The 12,681-nt window shown below is 35.7% G+C and overlaps 1 protein-coding gene across 1 annotated transcript; it reads right to left on the bottom strand.

Annotated features, from left to right (window-relative positions):
• Nucleotides 1–1,598: 1,598 nt before the first annotated feature.
• Nucleotides 1,599–4,723, bottom strand: RAD52-2 (cobalt ion-binding protein). Its single transcript, XM_022035081.2, has 5 exons — nucleotides 4,580–4,723; nucleotides 3,294–3,715; nucleotides 3,092–3,129; nucleotides 2,891–2,982; nucleotides 1,599–1,890 (listed from the first exon to the last, which is right to left on the bottom strand). Exons 2-5 carry the CDS (start codon nucleotides 3,665–3,667, stop codon nucleotides 1,753–1,755), a joined length of 642 nt encoding a protein of 213 aa, XP_021890773.1. The 5' UTR covers nucleotides 3,668–3,715; nucleotides 4,580–4,723; the 3' UTR covers nucleotides 1,599–1,752.
• Nucleotides 4,724–12,681: the final 7,958 nt, after the last annotated feature.

The following is a 12,681-nucleotide window of genomic DNA, read 5'->3' as shown; positions in this document are numbered from 1 at the left end:
CTATCCGGGTGCGGGAGACAAGGGAGTTGATGAGAGACTACTGGGCTATGTTTGTGCGATTGCTGTGTGAGAAACAGGGTAATTGCGCCTCTGCGTACTGTCAAGTTTTTAGGGTTTAAGTTTAATTTGAGAAGAGTTTTAATTTGGGGCTCATCAGATAACGGTTTGTTTAAAAGAATACTGCAATTGTAAAATATAACAAACCTGAACTCAAAAAGATAAAATATAGAAAAACTAGACCAAATGTCAAAATCAGGTAAGGAAAAAATAACATGAATCTGAAAAATTAATCTGCCAAAACCTAGAAAAAAAAACTAGGAAAAAATGAAGATGATGAAACCAGAAGTTGAAAAGGCACTGATTTCCAAGAAAACAATGACGGAAAAGCATGGAAGCTTGAAGATAACCAATTTCTAAAGCAAAAATTGACACTGATCATACCACTGTGGTGGCGGCTAGCCGCTGATGAACTAGGCGTGTTGGCTGCAAGCACACGGGCCAGAACGGTCACAGGTCAAGGAAGCTAACTGTACTGTCCGGGTGCGGGAGACAGGAGAGTTGATGAGAGACTACTGGGCTGTGTTTGTGCGATTGCTGTGTGAGAAACATGGTAATTACGCCTCTGCGTACTGTCAAGTTTTTAGGGTTTAAGTTTAATTTGGGAAGGGTTCTGATTTGGGGCTCATCAGATAACAGTTTGTTTAAAAGAACACTGTAATTGTAAAATACAAACTTACAAAATTTTATAGAGATTGAAGAATATTAGCCATATAATCGAAAAATCATAATTTAAATTAAGTATTTTTCTAATTTTTAACAAAAAATTAGATACATAAATAAATTAATCTAATTTTATAAAATGTAGAAATTATAATTATTTTTTATTAATTGAATAATTAAATTTATGAATTGAATGAAAGTATAATTTGCAGTGAATTAAAAATTAAATTCTATTTTTATATTTTAAAATTTTAAATTAATTATTATTATTTATACTATCGCGTTAAATTTATTTTTATGTCATAAAATCTAAGTAAATAATACTTAAAATATTATTTCTATATGATATACTTACATTATAATTAATATGAGTAGATTATTTTTTTTATTTCAGAAATATAATTTTACGTCTATATTAATAAAATTATAAAACCCACAATTCACAAAATTAGATATTCTATAATTGATAAAACCTCAAACTTTAGATATAACTATAATGAGAGAAATATAAAATTACAGATAAAAAAAATGTTGGAATTTAAACAGAACAAAAAAAAACACATGATTAAAATTAAAATAAATATTTTAAAATAATTTAAATAATCATAATAATTTTTAGAAAAATAATACTATTTAAATAATTATAATAATTAATTATTTACTATTGTATATTTATAATAGAAACATTTTTTAAAACAAGTTTTGTTAAACTCTTTTCCACCTTAAAACCATTTTTAATAGAAAAAAGAAGTATTATTAAGAACACGAAGAAGATGAATACATTCGCGAAAGGAAAGCATCCTCCTCGGAATTTCGAAAAGACTCAGGCTATCCACAGAAGTATATATGTATGACTTTGTTCCCCACAATCGACAGGATGACCTGAAAATTCTGCATATTTGCAGGAACTGGAGTAGGACAGAATAGAAGTTTTTTAAGTACAACACAATTTCTCAATATATTATGATTTATCAAAGTAAAGCAAACTCAACATGCTCCTCAAACTTACAACTCACAGTTTATGTATACCGTCTATTCCTCATGAAACAAATACAAGCCGAGACCAAACCGAGCACATGCTCTGCAGAACGCTATTTCCTCTGCTCCAGCAACTGGATCATCAATGTTACTGTCATTGGATGATACAGTCCCAGTTGACTCTCGGTGTGCCTATATCAATAATTAATTTCAATTGAATAAAATTCTTCATATTAAAGAGACTGTGATGCACCCAAGTTTCGAATTTATATTCATTAGGCACATCTAAACATGCAATTGGAATTCAGGCTACTCGGGTGCATTCGTCACCTAATCATAAAACAGCATAGCTAGTATAATATCAAATCATGACTAAAGTTTAGTTCAAATTTATGAAAACGTGGTTCATCTTATTCACAATTTCAAGATAACATTCCTACAGTTTTTATCATTATTCAACAGTGTCTTACATCGGAAAAATCTCTATGCAATAACAATTTTGCTCCTTATGTGCTGACCTATATAAAGATTTTTTTCTCTCTTTCCATTCCCCCCTCTCTCTCACCTTCTCTCTTAGTCCTTTGGGGTTTTCAACAACATTACATACACCTAAACATATCAGTCCATAAAAGAGATGCCCGTGGCTGGCTACATTTCCTGGTCTTACTGAAAGAATAAAGAAACCGTGGAGGGATTATATCTATGTAATATAATTAAATTGTGATGATAAGATCTTCAATACACTGACTACATCAATGAGAGGCTAAAAATGCATTAATTCATAGTTGCTAATCCGATTCACTAGTTTTTTTTTTCAACCCAACAAAAGATTATAACAATATTACTACTTCAAGAAAAACCCAGCTATGGACGGCTTTTCATTCATATAAACTAGCTTCAATTTTTACCAACACTACCAATCTCTAGCCTCCCCTTCCATAGAAGGTTCTTTATACCTTTCTTATTTCTTTCCTCCTTCAAACTCCTTTAAAGAAAGTTTTACAAAGGAGAAAACAAAAAGAAGTGTCCTCTGCAACTTCCAGAAAGTAACACATTCAAAAATGTCCAAAATAAGAAGAAATTTTTTTTTTATTTGTTTCAGCAATTGCAAATTGCGATACACAGCAAGGAATTGGTAGAAAACAAGGTAAGTAAAATAAAGTACAGCACCAAGGGATTTTAAGGAATTCACCTCTCCATCAGAGCCTCGAATGGTGAGGCGGTAAACAACAGTGACAGTTCCATTATCAGAGTATATAACATCACGTACTTCTCCACACCATCCTGCAGAGAAGATTTTTTTTAAATAAAGCATGGAACAAGTAGTTATTAGAAACTAAAGGAACGGTTGGAAAGTAGATTCATAAACTCAAAAAGATCAAAGCAGACAGACCTGGAGCATAGAAACTAAGCATCCGGTTGGCATGGTACCTAGACAAAATAAAACAAACTATGACAAATGATCTCTATTTCCAAACATAACAGTAACAAATTTGGGGGAAGCAAAAAGGATAGAACCATATTAACTTGTAGAAGCCATGAGAGAGAAAGAAATAGGAAAACATAGGGAAGTAAGAAATAAGTAATATTGTTACCAGGGGATGAAAGTAGAAGGGGAAGAGAAGTTAGGATGATGAGTTTTGATGATGTTGTCAGGGATCCTCTTGTTGAGGTCTCGTAGAATCTCAACTAGAGGGCGGGTGATGCATGATGAAGACAGTGGTGAGAATGACTTGTCAAGGGGAACCACATAGTTTGAATTGGGCACTCCTTTCTTCTTCACACCTTGGCCATCACTGCTGCTGTTATTGCTGTTATTAGTACTGCAACACACACGTCCGATCCATTTCTTGCTCGGTGGGACTGCAACTACTCCAGCTTGTACCTTGTTAATAGTGCCAGATGATGAATAAAACCAAACAGATTGTGGTCTTGAGGGGATCAAACTTGTTCTGCTTTCCATTGCCATTTGTGCTGAAAAGTGAAAACCCCACTCTCCCAATCCCTTTCTCCCCTACTGCAGTGCCACAATATAACACCAGAAGATAATGATAGAAAAAAAAACGAAGATTACTATGAAATTCCTTCCTAATTTATTGACAAGCCAATTTCATTGACAGCAATGATTATACATGCGGAAAAAGAATTCATAATATTCATTACTTTTTTCTACCCCAACTAAAAACAAAAAATTACAACAAGAAAGTTGGTTACAGACTTCTGGATTGGGATAGGACTTTTCTTGAGTTTTTCCTATGGCACCATAATCAAAGCCAAAACTTTCAGTTTACAGCTTCCAAAATCCATAAATTAGTTGGTTGCTTGATCAATATCCTTTTTCAAGTTTAAAATGGAAAATTATAGAAGGCAATAGACTTGCTGACCCTTGCGTATTTTGGTTCTTGAAAAAAGACTTATCAACTATAATGCTAAGGAATCCCGAGTTTTGAAATTTACACAAGTATACAAGGGCCACTGCAATTTATTCAGCAGAAAGAGAAGGAAATTATATAAAACAGGACTATCAATGAATTCATATTTTTCCTTTACGCAAAAGCAAATGCAGATCAGAATCAAAACCCTAAATCACTCTTCCCTCACTCGTCTCCAAAACCCCACTGTCGGAAAACCAGCAGCTCAATCTTAACCTCTATTGTAAAGCACCAATTCTTAACGCATTACAGATCTTTTCCTCTTCATACCTACTTATTTCAAACCCAAAACAACCACCGTAATAGCTTCATCAACTACTGTAACAGCTATAATCAGAAAATCTTTGCAGATGACTACAGTGATAATGATTCGATTGAATGATCGAAAGAACTAGAAAACACGAGCGGAAAAGGAGAGAAACGAGAGAGAAAGAGAGAGAGAGTAGAACCTGATCTCAGGCACACCGTTGAGTAGCTGCGTCGTTGGTGGTAACTGGTGCCTAGAGGAAGGATAGAAGATGCGTAAGTTAGACTTGAATAGGGTAGTTGATGGTCGGAGTCAAACCTAAGCAAGAAAGGGAAGAAAAAGATATTTAAATAAAATTAAATGGCAATTTACATATTAAAAATAATTTTAGTATTCCCCAAAAAAATAATTATAATATCAACCATGTAGTCATATATATATATATAATATATGTGTATATGTTTGAAAATGTCAAAAGTTGAATTTCACATAAATTTTCATCATTTAACTAAAAAATTGCAAAGAGTATAAATCTGAAACCTCCAATATACATATATATATATATATATATTATTTTTTATAATTAATTTTAAATAAAAATATTAAATTATTCCCATATTAATAAATTACCCATAGAAAATATTATTTTTTGGTAATTAATTTTTAATTAAAATATCCAACTATTTATATTAAACTTAATTGCATAAAAATAATATTACACCAAAACTATGGGTTATCTATATTCATTACATTATTATTATTATTATTATTATTATTATATTGTACATAAGTTTTATATACTAAGTGATTTTTAAGTTTTTAACTTTTTTTAGTGTGTCGGAAAGATCTTCATTTACTATAAGATAATTAATTTAATCGTAGCTATTATTAATATAAACATAAAGATCTTTATTTTTGTATAGAAGAACCATATTTTCCTTAAAAAGAAAATTAAATCTTTATGTTTAATAACTCTTTAGCTTTTCGTGTAACTAAAATAAAATAATTTATTATCTAAAGGCGGAATCAAACAATAAAGTTAAGTTTTATATTTCTTACATAATAAATTAGAATATACAATAGGGTTATAGGAATATCCCTACTACAGCGGCTCGTAAAAAGAAATGAATAAATAATTTAAAATAAATAGATAAATATCCTAAGAGTTTGTAACGGCCCCGAAAATTTAAAAAAAAATATATATAAAAATTCTGTGAGTGGAAGCGGAATAAAAAGTTCTGATTAATATCTCTTACATAATAACTTAAACGTAGTAACAATATCAAAGAATAAGTCATCTAAAGAAAATACTAGAAATGAAAGATTATAAAGAAAATTATAGGATATCTAGGCATCTATTTGCCGTCTTCTTGCGGAATGGGCTCGGGAACCAAGTCATCCTGATCTGAAATGGTTAAGTAATGAATGAGCTACACTAACCCAGTAAGGACGTTACACTATATCACTGTCACAGAAGTAAAAGTTGGTAGAAAAACGAAAACAACCAATGGAGCACAATTTTTAAACAAATTCATTTATCAATAATCAAACCATTTACCGTCCACTTACCACGGTGAGATTTATAAAAACGACCCATAGAAATAATAATATCATAGATATTATAAATTTATACATACTCTGTAACATAGTACATGTCATACTTTTATATTTCAATCATCAAACAACAATTGCTCTCTTTTATCAGCATACTAGTACCCATGGGGATCCATAGAGGTCTCCGCTACACGTGAACCAATCACTTTAACAAACTTTATTCCAGGGTCGTCCCCATAACCCGTCCGGTATGGGCGTCAAAATAATAAACCTCAATACCCCGTCTGGTATGAGGGTGAAGCGGGTTGTCCCCATACCCCGTTCGGTATGAGTGCCAAAATATTTAAAGTTTCCATACTTCGTCCGGTATGAGACAACGTTTCCGGTAGGGTTCCCTATAGATCCGGTCTGTCCACCATCTCCCAAGATATCTTGTGAGGCTGTCATCTTATCCAATTATCAATTCAATCCCATTCCTATTTATCCTTAGTCTCCGTTACCCATTCAAACATGAATACTTAAACAAGCAACGTGCATCCAAGAAGGCAAGCATATTTTAAATTCACAAAATCAAGCAATAGCAAGATAAACAGTGATTCATGCATTCAGAAACCATAGAATAAATAAGCCAGATACCATAATGTATTTTAAACTGTTAAATAAATCAAACAGGAATTGACAGAGAAATATGTCTGATTCGGACTCCATTAGCAACCTTAATTAATTATACATATCTATTAATTACAAAAATACAATATTACCATTTATTTGAACTTTAATTCCATGATAGGAAATAGGGTGAGGGGTCCTTACCTTATTCAAAGTCGAAAATCGGATTTTCACTGCGCCTATGGACAGTCCCTAGATTCCCTGAATTTTTTTCCAGAAACTGAATATGGTACCTACACATGTCCCCAAATAACCCAAAAATCAGACCCAGGGCCTACTCGACCAATTTCAGAATTCCAGCACGGCAACTCTGCCATGCTCTGGCGATGGCGCTGCCGTCCGCAGCGGCGATCCGCCTCGGGTTGGCTGTTTTCAGTCGAATTCAGTCAAGCTTGCACCAGTTCCTGTGAGAAAACACACGTAAGACCCTTGGTGGACAAAAAAAACACAGAAAACTAAAACCTACCGGCGGCGGGGCTCTCTGGTGCAGCGGCTCCTCTGGCTCACGTTGCAGTTGGGTGTTTTGCTTTGGTCAACCTATAGAGGAGGAAATAGTGATCACAATGGTAAAAAAATTACGTCGAACTAGAACCGGGAAGGGCCTCATCGGAGGTAAAAATCGAGACAACCTGCGGAGACGCCGCTGGGCTTCGACGGCGTTTTTCGGCCAATTGGCCAATGTTTTGTCTCCGATTTGGCCAAAAGTGGGTTTACAATAGAATTCTGAGCAAAGGGGAGAATTTTTATCTCGTTTGGCAGTCGAAAAGTGCTCCGGTGCGGCGACGGGTGGCGACAGTCGGCTCCCCAACGGCTGGGCTGTCTTCTCTGGCGAGGGCTCTGGTAGCTACGGTTAAGGTTTGGGTGTGGATGAAATTATTTGTAACCTTCTGCTTTTAATCTGAGCCGTTCATCACGATTTAATCTGGACCGTCCGATCGCGATTAAATAGGAAATAAATCTGGACCGTTCATCGCGATGCAATCTGGGCCGTCCGTACGTGATTCAATCTAAGCCGTCCGTGAACATGCAATTTGGGCCATCCGTGCGCGTTTTTGATCTGCGCCGTCCGTGCGTGATTCAATCTGTACCGTCCGTGCGCGTTTTTGATCTGGGTCGTCCGTGCGTGCGGGAACGGATTTCAGTCGTTCAATCGCGCGCACGCAGATCACCCACGTGGCTCCCTTCCGCGTGGCCTCCTGCGTCAGCGTCTCTGCCACGCGGTGCGTTCATGTTGGTCGGGGCTGCTGACTGGGCAGCTAACGTGGCGTAATTTTTTTAAATTATATTTTGACCCCCCGATTTTCAAATTTGTTTTCAAAAATACCCCCAGAACCCAAATTTTTACCTCGTTTTCTCAAAATTATTTTCAATTAAATTCCTAAGTAATTTTTTTTCCTTTTTATTGTTTTTATTATTATTATTTCTATTAAAATAATTTAAAATAAATTAAATTCTATTAATTCTTAATTATATTTATTTAGAATAAATTAAAAATAAAGTAAAATAAAATAAAATAATAATAATGATAAAAATAAAAAGAATTCTTGGGTGTTACAGGGTTAATCTCCACTAGCTCTTGAAAGGGTTCGGGAGATAAATTACTTACAATATTCTGGCTGATCGGGGTGTGGATCTTGGCCCTCTTGATATAAAATAGTTAATAGAAGAGTGAGGTACACTAGTCTGGTAAGAATATCACACTAATCACTAATACGAAAAACAAAAGTTGGTAAAAATCACAAAACAATTAATGGAACTCTTAATTTAAGTAAATTCATTTAATGTCAAAACGTTATTTTCATACTTACTGTTACAAGTTTTTCAAAACCAACCTATAAGACAAACACCCATTTAACATTTATGATTTCATTTACAAGTGAGTAAAGTCGGTCATTCTCCTTTTTTACCTACTTATTGGGACTTCTTGGAGTCTATAGGGGTATCCCCTGACTCGTGAACTCAATATCTAGATTTTTCAATTTACTCGTCTGTCCATACCTTGTCCGGTATGAGGGTGAACCATATCTTCTAATCTTCCCAATATGGGCCCCCTCAGTCCCGTCTCACTGAAGTATTGTCAACGCTAGGTCTTTCCCTATGTACTAAGTCCGTCCACCATTTTCTAAGGTACCTAGTAAACCTTTCATATATAAATTCCCATCAACAAATAATCATCAATCGCCTACGAACATTTTATTTTATATTCACAAATCAATCAAACAGAATTTAAGCAAATAATATATTTTTTTATACCTTAATAATTAAGAAACATAATTGGGGTTTCTATTTCAAATCAGTCAATTAGATATAAATCACAATCAGGAAATCAATAACGAGAAAGCAATTAAATTTAATAATTTAAATCATACGGCGGAACAATAAGCAATTTAGAAAGTATAAAAAAATAAATAGACATGTAGACGAGCTTAGGGCAAGCTTACACTGACAAGTTTTTCGGCTCTACTACTGACTTGTAATTATTGTTAAAAATTTTTTAATTTTTACAAAATATAAGATTATTGATTTATTAAACCTCTATTTACCGTAACAAGGAATAGGGTAAGAGATCTTTATCCGAATCGGTATTTCAACACACTATGCTACTCACTACGCCTCCTAACGCGTCTTAGATTTTTTGAATTTTTTCTGCGAAAATTAAAATACTCGTCACGTACCTAAAAATAACCAAAAAATCTAAAATCAGTGTTAAAAATCTTTTTTGGGTAATTTTAGAGTTTTGGCACAACGGCGGTTCGTCTTACCCTGACCAGTTTTAGCCAGTTTTATACGTATCCCTACGAAAAAGCACGTTAGGAAGCTTCGGTTGACCAGAAAAATCTAAAAACTGAACCAACCGATGAGGGGTCTCTGGGTGAGGCGGCACCGCCGGTTCTCCTTCGCAGCTGGGGTTTCTTCTTCAGCTAACCTACATAGGAAAGAACGGTGAATACAATGGTCAAAGAATCATGTGAAATAGAAAACAAGAAGGGGTTATTGGATAGAGCTTAGAGTTTTGGTCGTGATGGCTCCATTGGGTTTTGCCCGTGGTTTTCGGCTAACCCGCCATTCCTTTTGCTATGATATTGCTATAGGAAAACTTGGAATTGAATTCTGAGCGGGGAGGAGAAAATTTTATCTTTTTTGGCGGTCAGTGATGGCTCCAGTGTGGTGGCGGGCAGTGGTATAATGGCCCCAAAAATTTAAAAGGAAATGTATATAAAAAATCTGAATACGAAAATGAAATAAAAGGTTCTGATTAATATCCCTTACATAATAACTTAAACGTACTAACAATATCAAAGAATAAGTCATCTAAAGGAAATACTAGAAATGAAAGATTATATAGAAAACTATAAGATATCTAGGCATCTACTCGTTGTCTTCTTGTGCAATGGGCTTGAGAACCAAGTCCTCCTGATCTAAAAATGGTTAAGTAAGGAATGAGTTACACTAGTCCAGTAAGGACGTCACACTATATCATTGTCACAAAAGTAAAGGTTGGTAGAAAACCAAAAATAACCAATGGAGTACAAATTTTAAACAAATTCATTTATTAATAATCAAACCATTTACCGTCCACTTACCTTAGTGAGATTTATAAAAACGACCCATAGAAACAATAACATCATTGATATTATGAATTCATACATAATCTGTAACATAGCACATGTCATATTTTTATATTTCAATCATCAAACAGCAATTGTCCTCTTTTATCAGCCTACTAGTATCCATGGGGATGCATAGGGGTCCCCGTTACACGTGAACTATTCACTTTAACAAACTTAATTTCAGGGCCATCCCCATATCCCGTTTGGTATGAGCGCCAAAATATTTAAAGGCTCTATACCCCGTCCGGTATGAGACAACGTTTCCGGTAGGGTTTCCTATGGACCTGATCCGTCCACCATCTCTCAAGATATCTAGTGAGGTTGTTATCTTATCCAATTATCAATTCAATCCTATTCCTATTTATCCTTAGTCTCCGCTACCCATTCAAACATGAATACTTAAACAAGCAACGTGCATCCAATAAGGGAAACATATCTTAGATTCACAAAATAAAGCACTAGTGAAGTAAACAGTGATTCATACATTCAAAACTATAGAATAAATAAACCAGATACCATAATGCATTTAAAACTATACAATAAATCAAACAGAAACTAACAGAGAAATATGTTTGATTCGGGCTCCATTAGCAACCGTAATTAATTATACATATCTACTCAATTTGTATAAAATACAGTTTTATCATTTATTTAGACTTCAATCCCGTGATAGGAAATAGGGTGAGGGGTCCTTACCTGATTTGAAGTCGAAAACTGGATTTTCACTGCACCTACGGGCAGTCCCTGTATTCCCTGAATTTTTTCTTGAAAACTGAAACGCGCTTACAGTACCTACATATGTCCTAAATAACTCAAAAATCAGACCCAGGGCTTATTCGACCAATTTTGCAATTCCGGCACGGCGGCTCACCCTTGCTCCGGCAATGGCGCCGTCGCCCGTGGTGGTGATTCACGTCGGGTTGGCTGTTTTTGGCCATTTCTGGCTGAATTCAGCCAAACTTGCACCAGTTCCTGTGAGAAAATACATGTAGGACCCTCAATGGGCCCAAAAAACACAAAAACCTAAAACTTATCGGCGGTGGGGCTCTCTGGTGCGGCGGCTCCTCCAGCTTACGTTGTGGTTTGGTATTTTGCTTCGGTAAACAGTAAAGGAGGGAACGGTGATCACAATGGTGGAAAAATAACATCGAACGGGAATCAAAAAGGGCATCATCCGAGGTAAAAATCGAGACAACCCACGGCAGCGCCGCTGGGCTTCGGCAGTATTTTTCAGCAAATTGGCCGGTATTTTGGCTCTAATTTGGCTATACATGGGTGTAGAATCGAATTCTAAGCCAAGGGGAGAATGTTTACCTCGTTTGGTGGCCAAAAATTGCTCCGGTGTGGCGGCTGGGTTTTCTTCTGCGGCGAGGGGCTATGGCGGCTAGGGTTAGGGTTTAGCTGCGGATAAGATTATTTATAACCATCCTCTTTTAATCTGAGCCGTCCATCGCGATTAAATAAGAAATAAATCTGGACCATTCATTGCGATGCAATCTGGGCCGTCCGTGCGCGATTCAATCTGAGCCGTCCGTGCGAGTGCAATCTGGGCCGTTCGTGCACGTGCAATCTGGGCCATCCATGCGCGTTTTTTATCTCGACAGTCTGTGCGCGAGGGAACGGATCCCAGCCGTTCGATCGCGCGCACGCAGATCGCCCATGTGGCCCCCTTTCACGTGGCCTCCCGTGTTAGCGTCTCTGCCACGTAGCTCATCCTGGTTGGTCGGAGCTGCTGACCGGGCAGCTGACATGGTGCAATTTTTCTAAATTACATTTTGACCTCCAGTTTTCAAATTTTATTTCAAAAATACCCCTAAAACCCAAATTTTTACCACTTTTTTCCAAAATTGTTTTCAATTAAATCGCTAAATAATTTTTTATTCCTTTTTATTATTATTATTTCTATTAAAATAAATTAAATTCTATTAATACTTAATTATATTTACATATAATAAAATAAAATAAAATAAAATAATAATAATAATAATAATAATAAAAAGAATTCTTGGGTGTTGCAACTCTCTCCCACTTAAAGAAATTTAGTCCTTCAAATTTTACTATTATTCTTGATCGAACAACTGGGGTTATTGGGCTCTAAAGTCTGATTCTAGCTCTCATGTAACCTCCCTTAGCGTGTGGTTCTGCCATACGACCTTTACAAAGGATATTTTTCGGTTGCGGAGTAATCTGTTCTTTCGGTCCGTAATGCCAACGGGTACTTCCTCATAAGATAAGTCCTCATGGAGTGGAAGCGGTTCATGAGCCAAGACATGAGAGGGGTCCGGGTTGTACTTGCGTAGCATGGATACATGGAACACATTGTGGACCTTAGAAATTTCTGAAGGCAGTACTAGTCTGTAAGCGACGGTACCAATCATGTCTAAGACTTCAAATGGTCTAATAAATCGGGAGTTCAGTTTTTTCATCATGCAGAACCTACTAATTTTCTTGAAAGGAGTGACCTTGAGCA

This window comes from Carica papaya, chromosome 8 (assembly GCF_054855325.1).
Source record: "Carica papaya isolate Zhongbai chromosome 8, ASM5485532v1, whole genome shotgun sequence".
NCBI lineage: Eukaryota > Viridiplantae > Streptophyta > Magnoliopsida > Brassicales > Caricaceae > Carica > Carica papaya.
This window is presented reverse-complemented; position numbering and strand designations above follow the sequence as displayed.

Bases quoted from the DNA above. Each gene is read 5' to 3' on its own strand.
- RAD52-2 (XM_022035081.2), bottom strand. From the start codon at position 3,667: ATGGCAATGGAAAGCAGAACAAGTTTGATCCCCTCAAGACCACAATCT. The intron at 3,130-3,293 runs GTAACAATATTA...TATTTTGTCTAG, and splicing joins CCTTCTACTTTCATCCCCTG to GTACCATGCCAACCGGATGC. The intron at 1,891-2,890 runs GTGAATTCCTTA...TTATTGATATAG, and splicing joins TTCGAGGCTCTGATGGAGAG to GCACACCGAGAGTCAACTGG.